The 21,303-nt window shown below is 39.2% G+C and overlaps 1 protein-coding gene across 1 annotated transcript in view; it reads left to right on the top strand.

Annotated features, from left to right (window-relative positions):
- Nucleotides 1–20,738, top strand: part of LOC127947131 (copine-8-like) — a 57,747-nt gene extending 37,009 nt beyond the window's left edge. The window contains exons 14-20 of the mRNA XM_052544121.1: nucleotides 5,001–5,047; nucleotides 5,472–5,653; nucleotides 11,657–11,784; nucleotides 12,310–12,412; nucleotides 14,283–14,340; nucleotides 15,336–15,409; nucleotides 17,486–20,738. Of these exons, the coding sequence (XP_052400081.1) occupies nucleotides 5,001–5,047; nucleotides 5,472–5,653; nucleotides 11,657–11,784; nucleotides 12,310–12,412; nucleotides 14,283–14,340; nucleotides 15,336–15,409; nucleotides 17,486–17,683 (790 nt within the window). The 3' untranslated portion in view covers nucleotides 17,684–20,738. The remainder of the gene's footprint in view (nucleotides 1–5,000; nucleotides 5,048–5,471; nucleotides 5,654–11,656; nucleotides 11,785–12,309; nucleotides 12,413–14,282; nucleotides 14,341–15,335; nucleotides 15,410–17,485) is intronic.
- Nucleotides 20,739–21,303: the final 565 nt, after the last annotated feature.

Raw genomic sequence — 21,303 nt, 5'->3', positions numbered from 1 at the left:
TTCAGATTGCCTGAAACTCTGTGTATGTGTCAAGATATATGCATAAAGCATGCACTGGGCACAACAAAGACCAGGATGGGTCTCCCTCTTTAGGAGGCAGGGCTTGAAGGGTTAACATTTGATCCCTGAACAGGGTAGTGGGAACAAGCAAGAATCCAGAAGCATTTCATTAACAGAGAGGGCTGGAAGGTTTACTCACCCTCTTGACAGAGGTCACCATCTTGACAGAGGTTAGCGCAGTCAGGAGGGCCGGCTTCATAGAGAGTCAAGTCAAGTCACCTTTATTTATATACCGCTTTTGACAATACAGATTGTGACAAAGCAATAGTGTGTCAATAATGCAAAAAGGCAGTTCATCATTGAATTCATTGGCATCATCCAACTCAGTTCAGTTTAAATAGTATCTGTGCAATCAAGTCGACAGTATCGTTGGAAATTAAGTGCCCCCAACTAAGCAAGCCAGAGGCGACAGCGGCAAGGAACCAAAACTCCATGGGTGACAGAATGAAGAAAAAACCTTGGGAGAAACAGGCTCAGTCGGGGGGCCAGTTCTCCTCTGGCCAGATGAAACCAGCAGTTCAATTCGAGGATTCAGCAATGGCACTAAGCTTGACTCAAATGGATCTCCCTGCAACGCCTGTAAGACCACTGAGAGATCCCAAGAAGGGGTGAGATGCAGTCTTGGAGGTTTTAATCTCCTTGCACTTTTGAGGAGTCTAAAAGATTGTGCTTTCCCACCAATCTGCCATCCGCAGTATCTTGATTTGCTACTATTGAAGCTACAGACAGTTCTAAGGTGGATGGAGACAAATGCCTTTCCAGGCCTTATTGAAGGAAAAAAAAGGAGTGATTCAAAACCAAATCTCATCGGGTCTTTCCAAGAGCACAAAGCAATGAAAAAGCACTACTTCAGAGCATATAACCACCTATTAGAGGGGGCTCTAACTTGAGTCAATCTGTCTTTCATTGCCGGTGATAGATTTTGTACTGTCCTCTGAGCATACCCTGTTGTGAGAGCAAATCTGTTGCACGATTGAGGTCATTTGGAATGTGAGTGGCTTACAGAGACCTGAGTCTCTGCCGACTCCAAAGGAGTAGATGGCGGGCAAGCTGTGACATGTAACAAGAACAAATGCCCCCCATGAAGTTGATATACACTACTGTTGCTGTGTTATCCATTCTGACCAACACATGCTTGTCTTGAATTAATGGTCAAAACCTCTTTAAAGCTAGCATCACAATGAACATCTCTAGAAAACTGATGTGCCAATGCAGTATGGATCCTGTCCAGGAACCTGAGGGTACATGCACTTTGTATACAGTGCCCCAGCCTATCTTGGAAGCATATGTTGTTGCTATGATACATCTGGACACTTCTAGAGAAACACCTGTCCACAGAAATGAAAGGTCCGTCCAATGGCTGAATGTACGACAGCACACATGAGTGATGGAAATGCAATATGTGACGTGGCACCATGCCCATCTTGTGAATCAGTCATGTAGAATTGCTGAAGCAGTCTCATATATATAAATTTAAATTACATGATGTTACAGTGACTGAGGATGCCAGATGCCTCAGAAATATTTGGAAATATTTGAGAGGAGCCACTGTCTTGTACTTGAATTTATTCTAGCAGTTCAGCACTGACTGAGCATGGTCAGAAATGTGCCATCATGGTGACTCAGTCTAACTCCACACTGAGAACAGAGATGATCTGCATAGGGGAGAGCTTACTCTTCTTCCAGTTGACCTTCTCCCAATCAGTCTAGGTGCTCCAAGAACATGTCCCTGTATGCACACAACAACTCTCATGAGTGAACTAATATCAGCCAGTCATTGATGATGTGTCCCTTGTTATGCATTGTGAAGTGTGCATTGCACTTAGCATGTTCCTTTGGTCTCCTGAGAAGCAGGCAAGTGACGCTCAAGGAAACTGAAGTTCATTGTGGCTTGTCATGTCTGCCTTCTCTTAACAGCATACCTGGCACATGAGAAGGCAGTCACATTGTCTTTGGTTTTGGTCCCAGGAGTCAACGTTTGGCCATCATGTAGACACGGGCCAAAGCCTTGTGTATGTGTGTGTATGTCACCCAGGGAAAGATGAAATTGCTGTTTGGTTGACTATCTGGTGGCCTTCTGCCAAGTGGCATCTGGCTGATGGAAGCTGTTCTCCCCTGTACCTCCACCAGGAGTGAGGCTTGACCCCAAGCCTGGGGCAAGCAGGTCAGTGGGCTTTCCTCATTCCCTTTTGCAATCTTAGGACCGCTTCAAAGTCTTTCGTGGGTTCTTAGTAGCCTGTGGATGAGCTGGCAGTTTCTCCTTCCCTCAAGAAGGCTGTTGTGCACCTCAGGGCCACCTGATGAAAAATCTCCTCTTGGATCTCCGGGTTTACACTCAGAGTACATTGTCAAGGCCTTGTACCTAAAACTAGAAGGATTAGGACAGGAAACGTCTTTTGAAAAATAGAATAAGAGCCATGAACACAGTGTGGCCATGGTCATGTTCTCACAAGCAGAACAAGAACCAGGAAGAGTCCGATTTGAGTCACTATTCTTTGGACTAGAGTCCGACCCGACACTCCATTCTCTAGACTCGTACTTGACTCGGACTCGAGGATATATAAAATGGGACTTGAGAATTCATCACGTTGTTTTTGACAAAATGTTATTACAAAAATTTTTATATAAGGTGTTACACTTTTCCTGTTTCGTGCCCAAGACCGACTGGGATGTATTATTTTCCCTCACAGACACTGCTACCGTTTGCTCTCTTTCCTTGACAACACACTCACTGACGTCACTCACTTTACTTTCACTTTACTTTTTTTCCAATGCGCTCGGGCACTAGATGGAAAGGATGAAGCTGATTGGTTAGTTCTTGTCACATGACCCGCTGTGCGCTTGCGGCATTCTGATAAGTTGAGATGTTTTCAACTCGATGCGGTGCGAACGCACCTGGAAAAAACGAGTGCGTCACTTCCATTATGAGCGCGCATACCGCACGCCTACATTGGAAATAACGAACTTGAGCGCACAAAAGACGCGATATGTGAACGCCCTTTTCGTTACACGTTGCTTTCTGACCAGTCGCGTGCCGTCACACACACACATTCACTTGAACACATACAAATGCACTCACGCTAAATCACCACTAAATCAAACTCACTCTCTCTCTCTCTCTCTCTCTCTCTCTCTCGGCATATCGTATTGATTTTTATGTTTTAAGTATCTTTAAAATACAGTGTCCTGTAAAATGCACGTTTCTTTTTTTCGCCGAGTGTATTTCTGTAATACAGTGTTAAAGGATTAGTTCACACAAAAATGTAAATTTCTTAATCATTTACTCCTCCCAATGCCATCCAGGATATCCATGCCGTTTTTTTCTTAAATTATGTTTTTAAGGAAAACATTTCGGGATGTTTTCTTCATATAATGGACTTCAATGCCTACCATCAGTTGGTTGCTATTGTTTCCTCAAAAAAACGTAAAACAATTTTCCAATAAGGGACTCGAGACTCGACTCGGACTTGAACTCTGGTAATGGTGACTCAACTTGGATTAGACTCGGGCTCTTCTTTGGTGACTCAGACTTGGACTCGGACTCAAACACTGGGACTCGAGACTCGACTCGGACTCGACAGTTGGTGACTAGACTACAACACTGGAGGACAGCAATTGTGGCCATCCGAGGAAGACATACCTCGACATGAATTGAATGCAATACACACAATCCTCAGTGTCTGTTCATTTAGAGAAATTTGCTCTTACAGACTCTCTCAGAGATTGCTGTCGAAACAGTCAATGGATCTCTCTACACTTATCTGTATTTCGGAGTGTGCTGATTATGTCATATAATCCCGGCGAGAGGTAAAAGGAGATTGCTGCTGTCAAAAGACACAGCATCAGCTCCAAAGAACAAAGCTGACTGAAGCGTGCAGGCACCTTATATGCCCGGATGTCCGGGGGCTTAGTCATGCATGCAAATTTTATTGGCCTTTTCAGAGGTGTTTGGCCTCCTAAGAGCGACCACTAGTTTCAGAACTCCGACACAACATCGAAATTGACTAACAGAAAGGAAACTATCTTTGAAGTTTTTTTGGGGGTTTCTTGGTAGTTTCTAAGGTGTTGGTAAGATATTTTCTGTGGTTGCTAGGGCACTGCTATGTGGTTGCACAGCAGTCGCTAGGGTGTTTTGGGTGGATGTTAGGGGATTGGTATGGTTCCTAGGCAGTTGGTGGCGTGGTGGTCAGTAATACATGTTTTAAACCATAGTATGCTACACTGTTGCATTACTTCAAGGAGAGTTTCTATTGCTGTGAAAAGCATGATATATAGTTATCATTCTGGAAATAGATGCATCGTTTTGGAAATGGATTTCAGTTTCTCATATATTTTGGCAAGTGTGATGCCATCCGGGTTTTCCATGCACATGAACATACTTGAGCTCATCTATTGAGACTGGAAACACATTGCTATGCCTCACCATCCATGAATAATTCCATCTTCCTTCCCTCTCCTTCTCTCCACGTCACAAACACATATTCACAGACAGCGCACTGCATTATGATGCCGTAATAAACCGAGTTATAAATAGAGCACTCTATTCTGAGAGACACAGAGACCCCAGGCACATGATCTGGCCTTCAAACAGTCCAGCAAACATGGGAAATATCCGAGGAATAATTGGAAGGATGTGCTAAAAGACTACTGTGGAACATTCTTACAGACAATTAGTTAATCTCTCTATATGCATTCTGTTGAACAGACAGAAAATCCAGGAAGCTACGGAGAGAATATTAGATAAACACAGAGCTACTCTGAGGGAATAACTTCTTAATTTTACCCACCGTTTAAATTGAGCTGAGACACAGTTTCACACAGTCAGCTCACTGAGGATTTAACTGAGCAGCTTTAATACACTTTAATAAACATAATATATTTGATGTTCACAAGCTGATTCACATGTGCTCACATCATTGTTTTTCTCTGTTCACTTGCAGCACTCAAATTAACTTCACAGTGGCCATTGATTTTACTGCGTCAAACGGTGAGCCTACATTACTGAAACACTACTCTTCAAATGATACATCATCGTTTACATGTGATGTGAACATTTACTAATAATTATTTATTGTAACTAACCGAGGTTTAAAATATATAATATATATTTACAGTAATTAATACAAAATTATAGATTATTTACCCATATCAGAGTTGAACTATTCAGCTGAAAAGAGCTAATTTAAGGATGTGACTATGTGGTCAAAATACTCTTTTAAAGATAATGCACAAATCATTATTTTCAAAGAGGGAAACTGCACAGCATAACAGGGTTGAAGGGTAAACAAATAATTTATCAAATAACGTGTAGTTATTCATGGGTACACACATTACACAAATTGAACTAATTCATTAGAATGACCCAAAATTTGTTTTGTTGATTCATGCATTTTGTGCTTTATTTGTGGCAGGCAACCCTTCCCAGCCTACCTCTCTACACTACATGAGCCCGTATCATCTGAATGCGTATGCACTGGCCCTCAGAGCCGTGGGGGAGATTATTCAGGACTATGACAGTGATAAGCTGTTCCCTGCACTGGGCTTTGGTGCAAAACTGCCACCCGATGGCCGCATATCTCATGAATTCCCCCTGGTGAGGACACTTCTTTTTGAGTATGCTGTTATACTGTTTTATATTAAAACAATTAGTTCTCAAACAGCATGTTTTTGTTTGAGGATCTTCTGTTTTATTTGTCAGTGAGAGTGTTACATGGACAGTCTTACACTGATTATGCCTTAGTCATTTACAGTTACATTTAATAATTTAGCAGACACTTTTATGCAAAGCGACTTATAAATGAGGAGAACAATGGAAGCAATCAGACCGACAAGAGAACAACAGTATACAAGTGCTGTGACAAGTCTTACTTAGTCTAGCAGAGTACACATAGCAAGGTGTTTTATATATATATATATATATATATATATATATATATATATATATATATTAGAGTAAATTAGAATAGAATAGAATAGAATAGAATAGAATAGAATAGAATAGGTAAATGTGTTTTTAGACATTTTTTGAAGATGGACAAAGTCTCAGCTGCTCGAACTGAGATTTCAGGTCGTTTCACCAGCTGGGAACAGTCCAGTAAAACATCCGTGAGAGTCATTTTGTGCCTCTTGGGTTGGCACCACAAGGCTTGTGGAGGGTGTATAATTCTGAGCGAGTGAATTTAGGTGTATTGGTGCAGCACTGGTTTTCTTGGAGTCAAACATTGAATTTAAGGATGGAATACACAATATGACTTTTGCCCAGATTTTTGCCCTGTCAGCATATCAAGTAGTGTATATGATGTGCATTAATTTATTTATTTTTAACTTCAGACTATGATCCCTTGAAGATTTTAAAGGGGTCATATGATGCACTTTTCCATGTTTCCTTTCTCTTTGGAGTGTAACAAAGCTCTTGGTTCATAAAGATCTATAAAGTTGTCTCAAATCCAAATAGATATTCTTTATTAAAGTTAAGAGTCAACCAAGCCCCCCCAAAAACAGCTCATTCTTAAGCCGTCATATGTCTACATCACTGTGTGGGAAGATTTGCATAACGCCGCCCAAATCGTTGTTTCATTTCGTTGTGAAAGCAAAGCTACTTTATTTGGCCCTTCCAAAAGAATATACAAATAGAAATCAGAGGTTAAGTTGTATTAACAACACTGTTCCGAAACAGTTCAACCCAAATATTCAGATGTGAGCAACGCATATTACGGAGGACAAGGACTGTTTCCTGGGAGAGTAGCCTACAACGCTGGTGTCTGTTTCTATAAAGTGTGGCAATAACAACTTCTGATTCACAGCCTGAAGGTTTTTAAATTTAAAGAATTTCCACTGATGATTCAAACATGAGTTTTGAGCAGTGTAGAATAGCACTTGTTGTTTGTTGTTTCTCCGATCATAAATGCAAACATGGTTAATGTTTACTCGGAATGTTATGCAACGCAACACGTGAAGAGACAATATAAGTACTCATAATCCATAACTATGTCCCCAATGGATGCAACAAATGCCTCGTTTATAATGGATTTTATTGTTTTTGTCTTGTCATGCTAGGATGCACGGCATCAACGTATGTTAAGGGGTGTAACATTTCCATCACACGCTTGAGGAATTCGGCTAATCACAATGAACTGGATAGCTGGCCAATCAGCATACACCTTGCTATTTAGACCGATGAGCTTTAAAAAAATCGACACGTTTCAGAAAGGCAGGGCATAAAGGAGCAACAATAATGTACAGTATTTGGAAAATAATGTTTTTTTTTCTTTTAACCTTAAACCGCATAAACACATTGAATTACACCAAATTATGTTCTTTTTAGAAACGTCATATGACCCCCTTAAGTCATATAGTGTATTTCAGCCTTCATCTCACTATACTACTTTGGACAAACCGTTATCTACATCTAGACCCAGTAAGCTTTCTTGGTCAACATTCATATAATCTATATGTCTTAACTTTCTGAGAGCTGTCACAAAATACCATAAATGGTATTCGTATATTGGAAAGGAAAACGATTGAAGAAAAACCAAATCTAAGTTATCCATTACTCCAGCTATGCTTTTTACGTTAATCAGTATGTCATCGACTTATTTAGTGTATTCCACTATTTATATCTACCAATTTTGTAAACAAAGTAAACTCTGGATTTTGCAAAAATGTCATTATAATGAGCTGGTTTTGGGTTTGACAAGAATAATATTGTTACGTTCGGAACCCAGAGGAAAACAGGAGAGATCCAAACGCAGTGTGGTATTTAATGGTTAATCCAAATCAGAATCCAACAAGCAGGGGTCAAAACCAGAAATCAATCCAAACAAACAAACAATAGGGATAGGAACAGGAACACGAATAGGAACAGGAAACTCGGAAGGCGAGGAAACTGGGTGATGGAATGAAAGGACTCCATGAAGACAAACAGAAAAAGACCGGTTAATATAGGCAGGGTAATGACTTTCAAGTGAAGACACCTGAATGCAATTAACAGGAGTGCAATCACTGTGATGAAGGGACAAGGCTTAGTGGAAATTGTAGTGCCTACGGTGAGGTGCCTATGGGGAAGTGAGACCACTAGTGGAGACTCAGGGAAACAGAGACCAGACAGCGTGACATTACCCCCTCCTCCACGGAGCAGCTACCAGATGCTCCACCTGAACACAAGAAGAGACCAAGGAACACAGAGACCAGGAGGGAGGTGGAGCGGCAGAGGACCAGGGGGAGGGACGGAGGACCAGGTATGGGGGAACAGAGACAATAAGTGCAAAAAACACAAACAAGGAGCCCAGGAGGGAGGTGGACCGGCGGAGGATCAGGGGGAGGGACGGATGGCCAGGTCCATAGAGGGAAACAGAGAGAAGGGCAAAAAACAACAACAAAACACAAGTCCAGGAAGGAACATAACGTTCAGTGGCCCAGGGCCAAACAGACAGGGCAGGAATCCAGAGAGGAGCAAGGTGGAATTGGAGCCATGCGGTCGAGACGTGGAGAGGCTCTGGTAGTTCAGCAGAGACGTGGAGAGACTCTAGTAACTGCAACTCTGCTCATGAAGATCATTGGTGACTTGCCTTTGCCCATAAAGATCATCTGTGACTTGACTCTGGAGTGTCAACGGTGACTTGCCCTGACTCTGGAGTGTCAGCGGTGACTTGACCTGACTCTGGAGCGTCAGCGGTGACTTGCCCTGACTCTGGAGTGTCAGCGGTGACTTGCCCTGACTCTGGAGCGTCAACGATGACTTGACCTGACTCTGGAGCGTCAACGGTGACTTGACCTGACTCTGCGGTGACTTGACCTGACTCTGGAGTGTCAGCGGTGACTTGACCTGACTCTGGAGCGTCAGCGGTGACTTGCCCTGACTCTGGAGTGTCAGCGGTGACTTGCCCTGACTCTGGAGTGTCAGCGGTGACCTGACCTGACTCTGGAGCGTCAACGGTGAACTGACCTCACTCTGGAGCGCCAACGGTGACCTGACCTGACTCTGCGGTGACTTGACCTGACTCTGGAGGGTCAACGGTGACTTGACCTGACTCTGGAGTGTCAGCGGTGACTTGACCTGACTCTGGAGCATCAACGATGACTTGACCTGACTCTGGAGCGTCAACGGTGACTTGACCTGACTCTGCGGTGACTTGACCTGACTCTGGAGCGTCAGCGGTGACTTGCCCTGACTCTGGAGCGTCAGCGGTGACTTGCCCTGACTCTGGAGTGTCAGCGTTGACTTGCATTGACTCTGGAGTGTCAGCGGTGACTTGACCTGACTCTGGAGCGTCAACGATGACTTGACCTGACTCTGGAGCGTCAACGGTGACTTGACCTGACTCTGCGGTGACTTGACCTGACTCTGGAGCGTCAACGGTGACTTTCCCTGACTCTGGAGTGTCAACGGTGACTTGACCTGACTCTGGAGCGTCAACGGTGACTTGACCTGACTCTGGAGCGTCAACGGTGACTTGCCCTGACTCTGGAGTGTCAGCGTTGACTTGCATTGACTCTGGAGTGTCAGCGGTGACTTGACCTGACTCTGGAAGGTCAACGGTGACTTGCCCTGACTCTGGAGTGTCAACGGTGACTTGCCCTGACTCTGCGGTGACTTGACCTGACTCTGGTGCGTCAACGGTGACTTTCCCTGACTCTGGAGCGTCAACGGTGACTTGCCCTGACTCTGGAGGGTCAACGGTGACTTGACCTGACTCTGGAGCGTCAGCGGTGACTTGACCTGACTCTGGAGTGTCAGCGGTGACTTGCCCTGACTCTGGAGGGACAGCGGTGACTTGACCTGACTCAATGGGAACCTAACTCGACACCTGAGTGCAATTAACAGGAGTGCAATTACTGTAATGAAGGAACAAGGCTTAGTGGGAATTGTAGTGCCTACGGTGAGGTGCCTGTTGGGAAGTGAGACCACTAGTGGAGACTCAGGGAAAAAGAGACCAGACAGCGTGACAAATATAAATACTTTTAATTCCAGCCTCTTCCTTTGTAATTTAAGAAGGAGTTTTTAAATGTTAAATGTGAACATGTATTCAAAAAATCATATTATTAACCTTTAGAAGTACTTTAGCCTATAAATGAACTAAAAACCAACAAACATGGACTAAATGGCAAGAAGCTGTAGTTTTGATTTCATACAACTACAACTACCCCACTGGTAACCAAATAAGGGCTCTGCGGGGTGACTAACTGATAAATATGGATGAAACCATTCATAAAGAAAACTGAAAAAGATTGATAGACATTAGCAAATGGAGATTACCCACAGCTGTCTCACATTTCTAAAGAGGACATCATTTATTTGCTTTATTTATTTACTTTTTCTTTTTTTTTTTTTTTTTTTACACCCACGAAACGGTCACAGAGAATCTATCACATAATCCCATATACAGTGAGACACAGATCCTTATTAAACCAAACAGATGCACTGCCTGCGGCTGCAGCTGCCCACACACTGCTGAAACACACACACACACACACACACATGCTTCTCCTCAGGGCTGAACGCGGGAGACTTCACATGCACTCAGCAGAGCATTAAAGCTTTACTTGAGTGAATAGCTCTCTTTAAACACAACTCTTACTACAGAAAGCTTCTGGGATGTGAGCTCAGATGGCCAGATCAAACTTTTAATGGCTGATTCGTGTTCTTGTTGTTTTGCTATGACAGTGATTGCTCACGGTAAACATGTCCGATTATACGATCTATAATATCTACTATCAGTATAGACAATTGCTATTTAGTAGTAGTATAGATTACTACTTACTATATTACTAAAATCCTGTTGGATATTATTTAATATTTTAACATAAAAAAATATGTTCTGCTTGTGTGCAAACATGAAAAAGATAACCTAGCACAGAATTAATATACTTTCAAGGAAACTCCGAACTGAATTTTATGTTTTCAGAAACTTCATTCCATGTTAATTGCATTTACATTAAAATGTATCGCAGTTTAGATTTATATTAAGTGGAATTAGCTGAAGTGATTTTTTTTTTTTTTATCCAGTTAAGTAGGACTATCTTTATGTGTAATTTCATAATTATTTCCATTGTCTTTGAATTATGGTTACACTGTACTGGATAATATGCTTGCTTTTATGGTGAACTACAATGTACTTTAATGTGGTATATTTAAATATATTTGTAATGGCAATTTTTAATGATGAAGATGCAGTGTAGTACAATATTTACAATAACGGAATAATACTAGAGCTCAAATGATATTACTTTACATATGCTTTAGAATATTAGTCAGCATATCAAAATAAATGTACTCACAGTGAAACTTTTACATTTTTACCAAGTGTACTTAGGTAAATAGACAGCCATTAAAGTGTACTCGCTACACTTAAGTTGCATTTTTTTTTTGTTAATATGATATTATCAGCAAGTACAGATTTTAAGATTCTATTTAAAGAAAGTTAAAGTATATAAAATATTATATTACAATTTTACGTACACTGCAAGTGCACGTTCAGTCCAAATACACTTTTCCACAATAGTATGTAGCCTAAACACCCATTCACAGTACAGTACTCTGTGATGCTTGTATTGCGAATGTGTGTATTACATGTACATATGTTCATTTACATTACAGAACGGGAACCCAGAAAACCCATACTGCAGTGGGATAGAGGGCGTTCTAGAGGCGTATTATCAGAGTCTGAAGTCTGTTCGTCTCTATGGACCAACATACTTCTCACCTGTTATTAATCATGTAGCAAGGTAAGGCCAATTACATACATACTTATATACTTACTTTTTTTCAGATTTGTTATATTAAGTACTAGTCACCTTTATTTATATAGTGCTTTATACAATACAGATTGTGCACTACAATGTAATGTTTCCGTTTAGTCATTTTTCATACGCTTTAATCCACAGCGAATCATAATTGGGGGATGCATAAATCAATTCTTAAAGAGGCAAATAGATACAGCATGTGCTTGTAATCCCAAATTTTGGGCATTGTTCAAATAAGTACAAGCTAGAAAGAGAAGGAATAAATAAAGAGTAATTTTTTTTATTTTATTTTTGGTAATGTTTGCATCCTGGTACTTCGTTAGAAAACTGAATTTAGGCAATAGCCAAAAAGCATGCGTTGGGGCATAATTGGAAAATCTACCAAAAATAGTACATCATCAAGGAACTTTTGACTACTGACACTAGGATGGATTGGTTTTTTGAATTGGGATTCAGTCCCTGTGTCCATAACAAGCACATTAACTGATCTGCTGATTTCTTTCGCAGATATGCTTCATTAGTAAAGGATGGCTCCGAATACTTCATCCTCCTCATCATCTCTGATGGGGTCATCTCAGACATGGCTCAGACGAAAGAATCCATCGTAAATGTAAGCAAACAACACAGTTCGCTGCAATCTTTACACCATCTGGAAAAACAGAAAAGACAAGTGTCCCTTATAGACATATTTATAAAATGTGACAATGAATAGCTGACACCAATTTTACTATGTGGTAGGCCTGTTACTTTATGTTTATAAACAGCAAGTCATCATTTTGTCCCAAAGCTGTCAACCCTGTTATCATCATAATTTCCCCCCTTTTTAAGTTGACGAACTATTCCATAAGTGTATAAAACAAAGACATCATTCCTCTTTCCACAACTATTTGTCTGAAGGTGTGACCTTAAAATGTCAGCCCTGTTACCATGATTTTGTAGTAGAAAATTGGTTTACAGATTAATTTGACATTACAAGTCTTCTCCTCAGGGCGATCAAACTACTGTACATTCTTCTTGGTAAAACAATTACCAGTTGTCTACAACAAAATTACGGTAATGGTGCTGACATTTTACAGCAAATATACAGAATATACTTAAATGTACTTAAAAATAACTTTATCAAACTGGAAAACGCACAAAATGAACCTTAATTTAATGGCTCCAAGTGTGTTTGCTTTGTAAACAATAGCCATTTATCATTCTAATGCCTAGAAGACATGATTATTGGATGAACAATTAGACTGTGAATGAATGTGCTGAATAAAAGAAAAGAACTTACACCCAATTATAAATTGGCTGAAGAATACAGAAATAGACAAAAAAAAAGGTCAAACTGAATCCATTTGTCTTTGCTTTAAAGCAGGTGAACTGAGATGCTGATATGTGATATATTGTGCAGGCTGTGACAGGAGTTGTTCATAAAGTGTCAGTGTGCAGATAGCTGAGCCGTTTACACTCAAACAGGACAAGTTACCTTAGCTTAATGAATGGGACTCATATTTCACATTTAAGAGTTATGGCAGCCACCCTGTGGTGCTTAAATACTTTGTGAAGTAAGGTTCAGACTTTAAATAAACAGGAAAGCTGAATAAAAAGTTTGCATACTCCAGAATGCATGACAGGACTGCAAGAAACATTTACGTACAGTATTTGTATATTTAGCCAAAATTAAGTCATCATTCAGTAGGAGACCCAAGCTTTTTAGTTTTTAAAAAATAAAATATGATTGGAAATAATATTGGCAAGAGTATTATTTATTTATATGACTCAGTAACAGTTTTGACTGATTTAGCTTGAGAAATCCACTCACAATTTCTTCAAAACTTTATAAAATGGAATTGAATGCACATTTTTTAATAGGCAGAAATCATGCGGTAACAGAGTTGAACATAAAATGCGGGACACTGCTAAATACTGCATTTTTGCCCATTATTTTTTTTTTAATCATCATTTTACAGGGATCACAGTCATTTAAATGTTTAAAATGAAATCAGTTCGCACCCTATTTGGGGAAGTCATGGCCTAATGATTAGAGAGTCAGACTTGTTACCCAAAGGTTTCAGGTTCGATTCTCTCTCGAAGGATTGTGGGTGATGGGGGTGAATGTACAGCACTCTCTCCACCTTCAATAACAAGGCACCGAACCCCCAACTGCTCCATGGGCGCCGCAGCATAAATGATGCCCACTCCTCCGGGTGTGTGTGTGTGTGTTCACTGCTGTGTGTGTGCACTTAAGATGGTATAAATGCAGATCACTAATTCAGAGTATGGGTCACCATACTTGGCCACGTGTCATATCACTTTCACTTTTGAGGAAAGTGCCTCATGTGTCTCCAAGATTGATTGGAACGCAAGATGTTGTATTGTATTACTGCGATCAGAAGTCTGTTTTGTGCATGTTTCATTACACACATACTGAATTATATGAGGAGGGTATTCTTGGTGGTCTTGTTTTAATGAACTGTTCCCTTCTGTTGAAGGCCTCGAGTCTTCCCATGTCAATTATCATCGTTGGGGTCGGGCCAGCTGAGTTTGATGGTAAGATTAGAGAAATGCATATGTCTTTGATGATGTGTGATATGATATCAATCCAGTCCAGCAGAGCAGATCAGATCAAAAGAGAAACCTGGTTCACATATGTTCCTGTGAGACCAATCAGTCTCCAGAACGTCATTAGTAGAGTATGTGCTATAGGAGCTTTCATGTTTCCATTGGCTTATCAGTTGATTTCCTAAATAACCCTGTACCTCTCCTTTCATCTGAAAAGTGTGATCCAGTTCCTTCGTGTCAGCTGTCATCACTGCCTCATCTGCTGTAGATTGCATATTTTGTTTGTTGGTAATATCAAACTTAATGAGAATGATTTACACTCACTGATAGTGTTGGTATTATTTATGAAAGATTGGAGATTTTTCACAAGATGATGTAATTGGAAAGTAAACAAAAATGTGATTCATTTAGCAAATTGCTTTATGACTACATGATTATATGGTTTATTTGCATTAATGCTTTTTTTGTGCTCAAAGGTTTTCTTTTTTAATGTAAAGTTCATTTAGTGAATATTTTTTAAAGACTTCATGCTAAAGTTAATTTCCCCTTAATTCATTGCCATCGTTTTTGTTTTAAAGACCCATATTGAAAATATAATATTTTAACATTTTAATTTATTTTACATAAACCCACCTATAATTTTAGTCAAAGTTTTCAAACGAAGTTTCCATCCTCTTTTCCCGCCCTTTTTTTTTTAAATAAATTTGTGACTGTACCTTTAAGTTTCTTCTGGGCTGACAGTTTGTATATAGGTTAATACTTTCTTCCTTTAATGAAGATAAAGCTCATTTACATGCAGCTCCCTGTGTTCTCATTATCTCACAGCAGTCATGATCTGCTCTTTGAACTCATTTCAGCTGCTGCAGTAAAGGCTGTATCTGAACTCATGAAATCCAATGATAGCACACTTGACTATAACAGTCTGAGCCAAATGGAAGCAACATAGGATCATTTTTTCTGTGCCATTTTCTTCCATTTGACAGAGATGATTGAACTAGATGGCGATGAGGTCAGGATATCATCCAGGGGTCGCTTTGCGGAGAGAGACATCGTGCAGGTGAGTTTCCAGCCCTGTATATCAAGTATCCCTGAACAGAAATAGTAAAGCAATATTCTAGGCGCTTTTCAACCTAATGTCTACAGCGTCTTCATCATTGATGATCACCGACAATAATTTTGACTCATCTCTCAGTGACTATGTGGTAATAAAAAGCAATCGGGAAAAAGGTATACAGTAAATAAATGGAGGCCGAGCAGGCATGTGTGCAGAACTGAAAATAAATGTTTAGCTTATGATCATCATATTTTTCAAGGTTTAACCATCAACATAGCAATACAGGAATAGTTCACAAATAAATGAACATTTGCTGAAAATGTCAGGCCATCCAAGGTGTAGATGAGTTTGTTTCTCCATCAGATTTTGAGAAATTTACATCACTTTCTCACCAATGGATCCTCTGCAGTGAATGGGTGCCGTCAGAACAGCTGGTAAACAATCACAATAATCCACAAGTATTGACTCCAGTTCATCAATTAACCTGAAGCTGAACCTGCATGTTCATTTTACAAGCCAAAACAGTTGATAATGATGGACTTTTTCCTGGAGGTAGCATCATTATAGATTATGGACTCATATTTTGGCAATAAACAATGGTTTGAAGTTAAAACGCCTTAATTATAGATTTGTTTCAGCCTTTTATTTCACCAGATGTTAACTGATGGACAGGAGTGGTGTGCATTACTTGTGAGGTGTTTATCAGCTGTCTGGACTCTATTCTGATGGCACCCATTTACTTCAGAGCATCCATTGATGAGACAGTGATGCAATGACACTAGTCTCCAAATCTGATGAAGAAACAAACTCATCTACACCTTGGATGAGGGTGGGTAAATTTTGAACAAATTTTCATTTTTGGCTGAACTACTTACGTGTTAAGAATTCATTCATTTGGATGAAAGATTAATATATATATATATATATATATATATATATATATATATATATATATATATATATATATATATATATATATATATAATTTGACACTTAATTGCATGTTAATTGCAATCAAAAATGTTAAATGTACAGTGCACTGAACATTTTTTGAAACTTGAATCCTATGTATAGAAGTCAATTTATAATTACACATTCGTAATGAAGATTGTGAATATGAACTTTAAATGTAATAATACATAACACCTGTCACAAAACTGCATGGGCACACTGTAAAAGGTAATCAGTAAAATATACAGTAAAAAAAACGGCAGCTGTGGTTGCCAGAATTATACTGTAAAAAATACGGTAACACCCTATTAGGTTTAACGGTTTTATACTGTAAAAGAATACGGTAACAATGGTTTTATACCATAAAAAATATGGTAACACCATTTTATGTTTACATTAATATAGCAACTTAGTGAAGTACTGAAATCGGTTTTGTACCTTTGTAATACACTGCTAACCACCAAAAACAAGTGGTGATGAGAAAGTCATGTGATGAAACAAAGCCCAACACAAGCAGCTTTTAAATAATGAGATACATAGAAAGTGCAGAGTGTCATTCAAATAAGCAGTTAACATCATCATGGTGAGACTCATTAAACTGAAATGTGCAATAAACACTAATATAACAACACTATATGTAACATACAACCCTAATAAACATAACAGCTAAGAAGAAACAGTTATTTCAAAGAAAAAAACATCAAATTCAAACAAAATTTGAAATGCAACTCAGAGAGTTCTGGGAATGTCAGTTTACGGTTATTCCCTGTAAATTTTACAGGAAATTACAGTTAACCATTTAACAGGTTTGTACTGAAGCATTTTCACAGTTTTGTACAGTTAAAATCACAGTCATTTTTTACAGTGCACAGGAAGGCTGAGGTTCAAAGTTCAGCGGTTCCTTAGAGGTATAATCCATAATCATAGTCAAAACATCTTTAAAACATGACAGAATAGGATTTAAATGTGCACATTGTGTTAAATATGATATTATCTGCAAGTAAAGTTTTGAAGTAGACTATACATGTACAACATAATTCAAGTCTGGTTTCAATTAAATTTGAGTTCTACTCATTTTTACCAACTAGAGGAATTTTTCTCCTTAATCTCTCTCCGATTCCTCCTCAGTTCGTTCCTTTCCGAGACTACATCGATCGCCGCGGGAATCACATCCTCAGCATGGCCCGTCTGGCCAAAGACGTTCTTGCGGAAATCCCCGATCAGTTCCTCCAGTACATGAGGAGCAGAGGCATCAAAGCTCAGCACCCGTCCAAACCCCCAGCGACACTCGTCCACCCCGTCCAGCCGCTGCAGACGCAGATCTGAGCCATCCGTCGTCCTCTCGTCGGTTCACTGTCACTCTCAGGATCACACATGGCCTGTCTGAGCGAAACGCTGGCCTTCTGCATGCTGTGCTTCAGTGTGTAGGGTGACGTCGGGCGCGCTGAGCTTTCAGAAGGTGTTTCAGACACTTTTAAAGTATCGAGTGGCCTCTTCAGTCAGTCAAGCATCAGAAATATGACTTCACAGTCTCTCGTACTATCATCTCCTGTTCTCATGTCTGACGAACTTCTGCATACGTTTACAATTGTACCGTTTTCTACTAATTGATCTGAGCTGCTTAACAATGAAATTGACTCATTTTATTACATGGCGTTGTAAATAGAGCGAGTGTGATTTTAGAAGAAGCATGAATCCACCCTTGGTAGCAATGTTAGAGAAACTTTCATGCTGTTGTGCGAGGTTTTCAAATTATTTTACTATTTCAGTATTTCATATACAGTACTTGGTCATTTGACTGCCTCAAACTGTAATGAATTTGTGCTTAGCTTTAGCGGCATTAGCACAGCACTGAAGTTTAAAAGCCTTACTCTCAGTTAAAGGAACAGTTCACCCGAAATGAAATCTCTGTCATTATTTACTCATCCTCAAAACACGTATGATTCAGATTTATAAACTATCATTATTACCTGTTTTGACAGTGATCTCCAATTCTAAATTTAATTAAATGATGTATTACACAAATATAAAACTGACGACTTGGCAACACTGTTACCATTTATGTTCCTTGAATGGAAAAGAGCAGCATTAACTTTGTGCTAAAGATTCTTTTTCCTGCGTGATATTCATTTTTGGGTGAACTGTTCCTTTAAAGACCGAACTGTAGCTGCTCTCAATATCTATATCCAAGCACAGAAATGGATACACAAGTAGCCTCATACACAAGTAGCATATGCTTTCAAGCATGCACCACCCACACAAACAGCGTGTTTTGTTTGCGTTTGTAATCAATAGTCTGCATGCAGAAAAAAAAGGTGTTTTATTTGGAAAAGGTGCAAAATGTGCAGATCGGTATGTTTAAGAACATAAAAACATGGTTAATAATAAAAACTGTCTAAAACGAGAACTGCTAGGTCCTCACCCTCCACGCAATCCAAGATGAAGATGAGTTAGTTTCTTCATCAGATTTGGATAATTGTACACTTGCTCAACAGTGGATGCTCTGCAGTGAATGGGTGCCGTCAGAATGAGAGTCCAAACATCTGATAAAAACATGACAATAATCCACAAGTAATTCACACCACTCCAGTCCACCAGTTATCAGTTGTTTGGACTCTCATTCTGACGGCACCCATTCACTTGCAAAGGATGTAATGTTCGGATAAAGAAACATTCAACAAACTCATCTGGCCTAAGAGTGAGTATACTTTCATCAAATAGTTTAATCTGACAGAAGAGCAAGTCAGCCAGTGGTAAAAAAATCATTTTTCATTTTTAAAAGAAATGAGATATTTAAAATCAACTTGTAAAAGAACACATGTTAAGATTGTATGGTATGTTTCATTTAGAATTGGTAAGATGGAACTGACATCACATGTGGAAAGATTCTCCTCAAAATATCACATGGATCATCAAGAACAAAATTATATAAAATAGCCAAACAATGCTCAGCGACATCTGGTTAAACCGTCTTTAACAAAAATAAAAAACTATCGGCAGCACTTCACGTATCTCCTGAGATCGCGCCAGCCAGTGTCAGATGTGCTCTTTCTGCCCCAAACCCTTCATATTTCAGCAAGAAAATACACGAGCGAGCCATGACCCCAGCAACCCTGGGAAAAAATAACTTAAACACAGGCACAGAGCTAAGACTTCATTTATTTAACATGACAGTGTGTCAACGTCAAACTCACACCCACTCATGCTGCATGCTGTATTATCTCTATAAATCATGCAGAAAACATGCGTCAAAATGTAACCGTGTGTGGGATGGAAACGCTGTTTCCCTAGTTTTTCCATATGGGTTCAGACATTATCACTGCAGTTTTCCTCATTTATGGTCTAATTGATCTGCACTTTATCACAAACTGAACTTCTTCTTTAGACTATTTGAACATTGACTATGATCATTCATGAACGAGAAATGTGCAGCTAAATACCTTGAGATGAACAATATAACTTCTTGTTGGTTTAAAAACCAAGTACTTTGACTGCATGGCTAATGAATTGTTTACAAGTAGCAGATATTGTGCATTTAATCTCAGGTGTGATGACCCTTATTTGTGAAAGTGGTGATAGGTGCCAGTTAGCTTAGTTAGGACAGTTCACCTGCTCATTACACCTCAGAAGGTTCGAGGTGGTGTTAGTTGGGTGTAGCTTGTTTAATGGTATTTTTTGCTTAAGCACAGCACTGGCTGAACAGCATGAATTTTAGGAACCTGGATCATTTTGGTGAGAATTTAAGATAAACTTAGGTGGGCTTATAGAAGTCCTGTATCATATAAACACAGCTATTGTTTATCTTTGTTACATATGAATTCACAGTTTAATATTGCCTGCATCATGTCTGCATGAGCAGAATTTTTAATGAAATGCACTTCTTTCATAGATTGTTTGTTTTAGAAATGAATTTTGCCTTAATAGAGTATTTATTTGTGGTATGCGAAATTGACCATATTCTTTTGTTGCATTTTTAATTTCTTTTTGAAACACTTTCCTTGTGCAGTTACTCAAAAATAATGAATTTTATGAATGAGATGCATGCAGGTGCTGTTAAATCAGTGTAGTCTGGCGTTAAATGCGCTCATAAATAAATCAAGTGTAGCACTTATCAGTGCAAGAACGTAATTATTTAAAATGTTTATTTTTACCAAGATGGACCCAATTATCAATATAGACCCAATCGCAATGCAATATCTTAAACAAAAAGGCACAACTTTTGACCAAAGTTACATTTTATAATTGTTTCCAAATCTAGAATGGTTTGTTATGACAAACCAAAGAAAGACTTGGTGAACACTGAATATCAATACAACAAATACAAATAAAAAAAACATATGCTGTAATAATTATAATGACTATTAATGAAATGATGCCCTCTTTCTGGTTTTATAAATAAACATTCAAATGAAACACTTGATGATGCTTGGTCATTTTTCTGTGTATCTGCCAATATTAGGCTAGTTGAACAAAAAAGAAGAAAAAAAAACAGGAAACTTGTGAGAGAAACAAATCAGGAATGGCCTATCTTGACACAAGGAATATGTTAATAATATTTCCACTGAAATGTCTTAATTTAATTTAGATCCTATCCTGCCCTCTTCTGTTCATACACAGACTTACATCATTGTTGTGCGTTTCATTGTTTTGTAAACTTTAAACAAATGATGCTTCACTCTACATTGACTATTATTTTCTTACATGTTTTATGTAGCTTTATGTAACTTTTGTTGATTGATGAGTGACTGAATTCGATATTTCAAAAGATGTTATACTTTGAACAGATATAGATGTTGCTTGATAGTTATTATGGTGTTTTGAGTCATTCCTAGGCATTTAGGCTAAGACTTAACTTTGCTAGGCTGTTACTAGGCCGTTGCTAGGGTATTGTGACTGGTTTCCAAGTGGAAAGATAAAGTCAGATGCTTAGGATCTCAGAAGAGGTT

This window comes from Carassius gibelio, chromosome A25 (genome assembly GCF_023724105.1).
Source record: "Carassius gibelio isolate Cgi1373 ecotype wild population from Czech Republic chromosome A25, carGib1.2-hapl.c, whole genome shotgun sequence".
In the NCBI taxonomy this organism is placed as follows: domain Eukaryota; kingdom Metazoa; phylum Chordata; class Actinopteri; order Cypriniformes; family Cyprinidae; genus Carassius; species Carassius gibelio.
The sequence above is the reverse complement of the archived record's forward strand: the minus strand, read 5'-3'. Positions and strand labels throughout refer to the sequence as shown.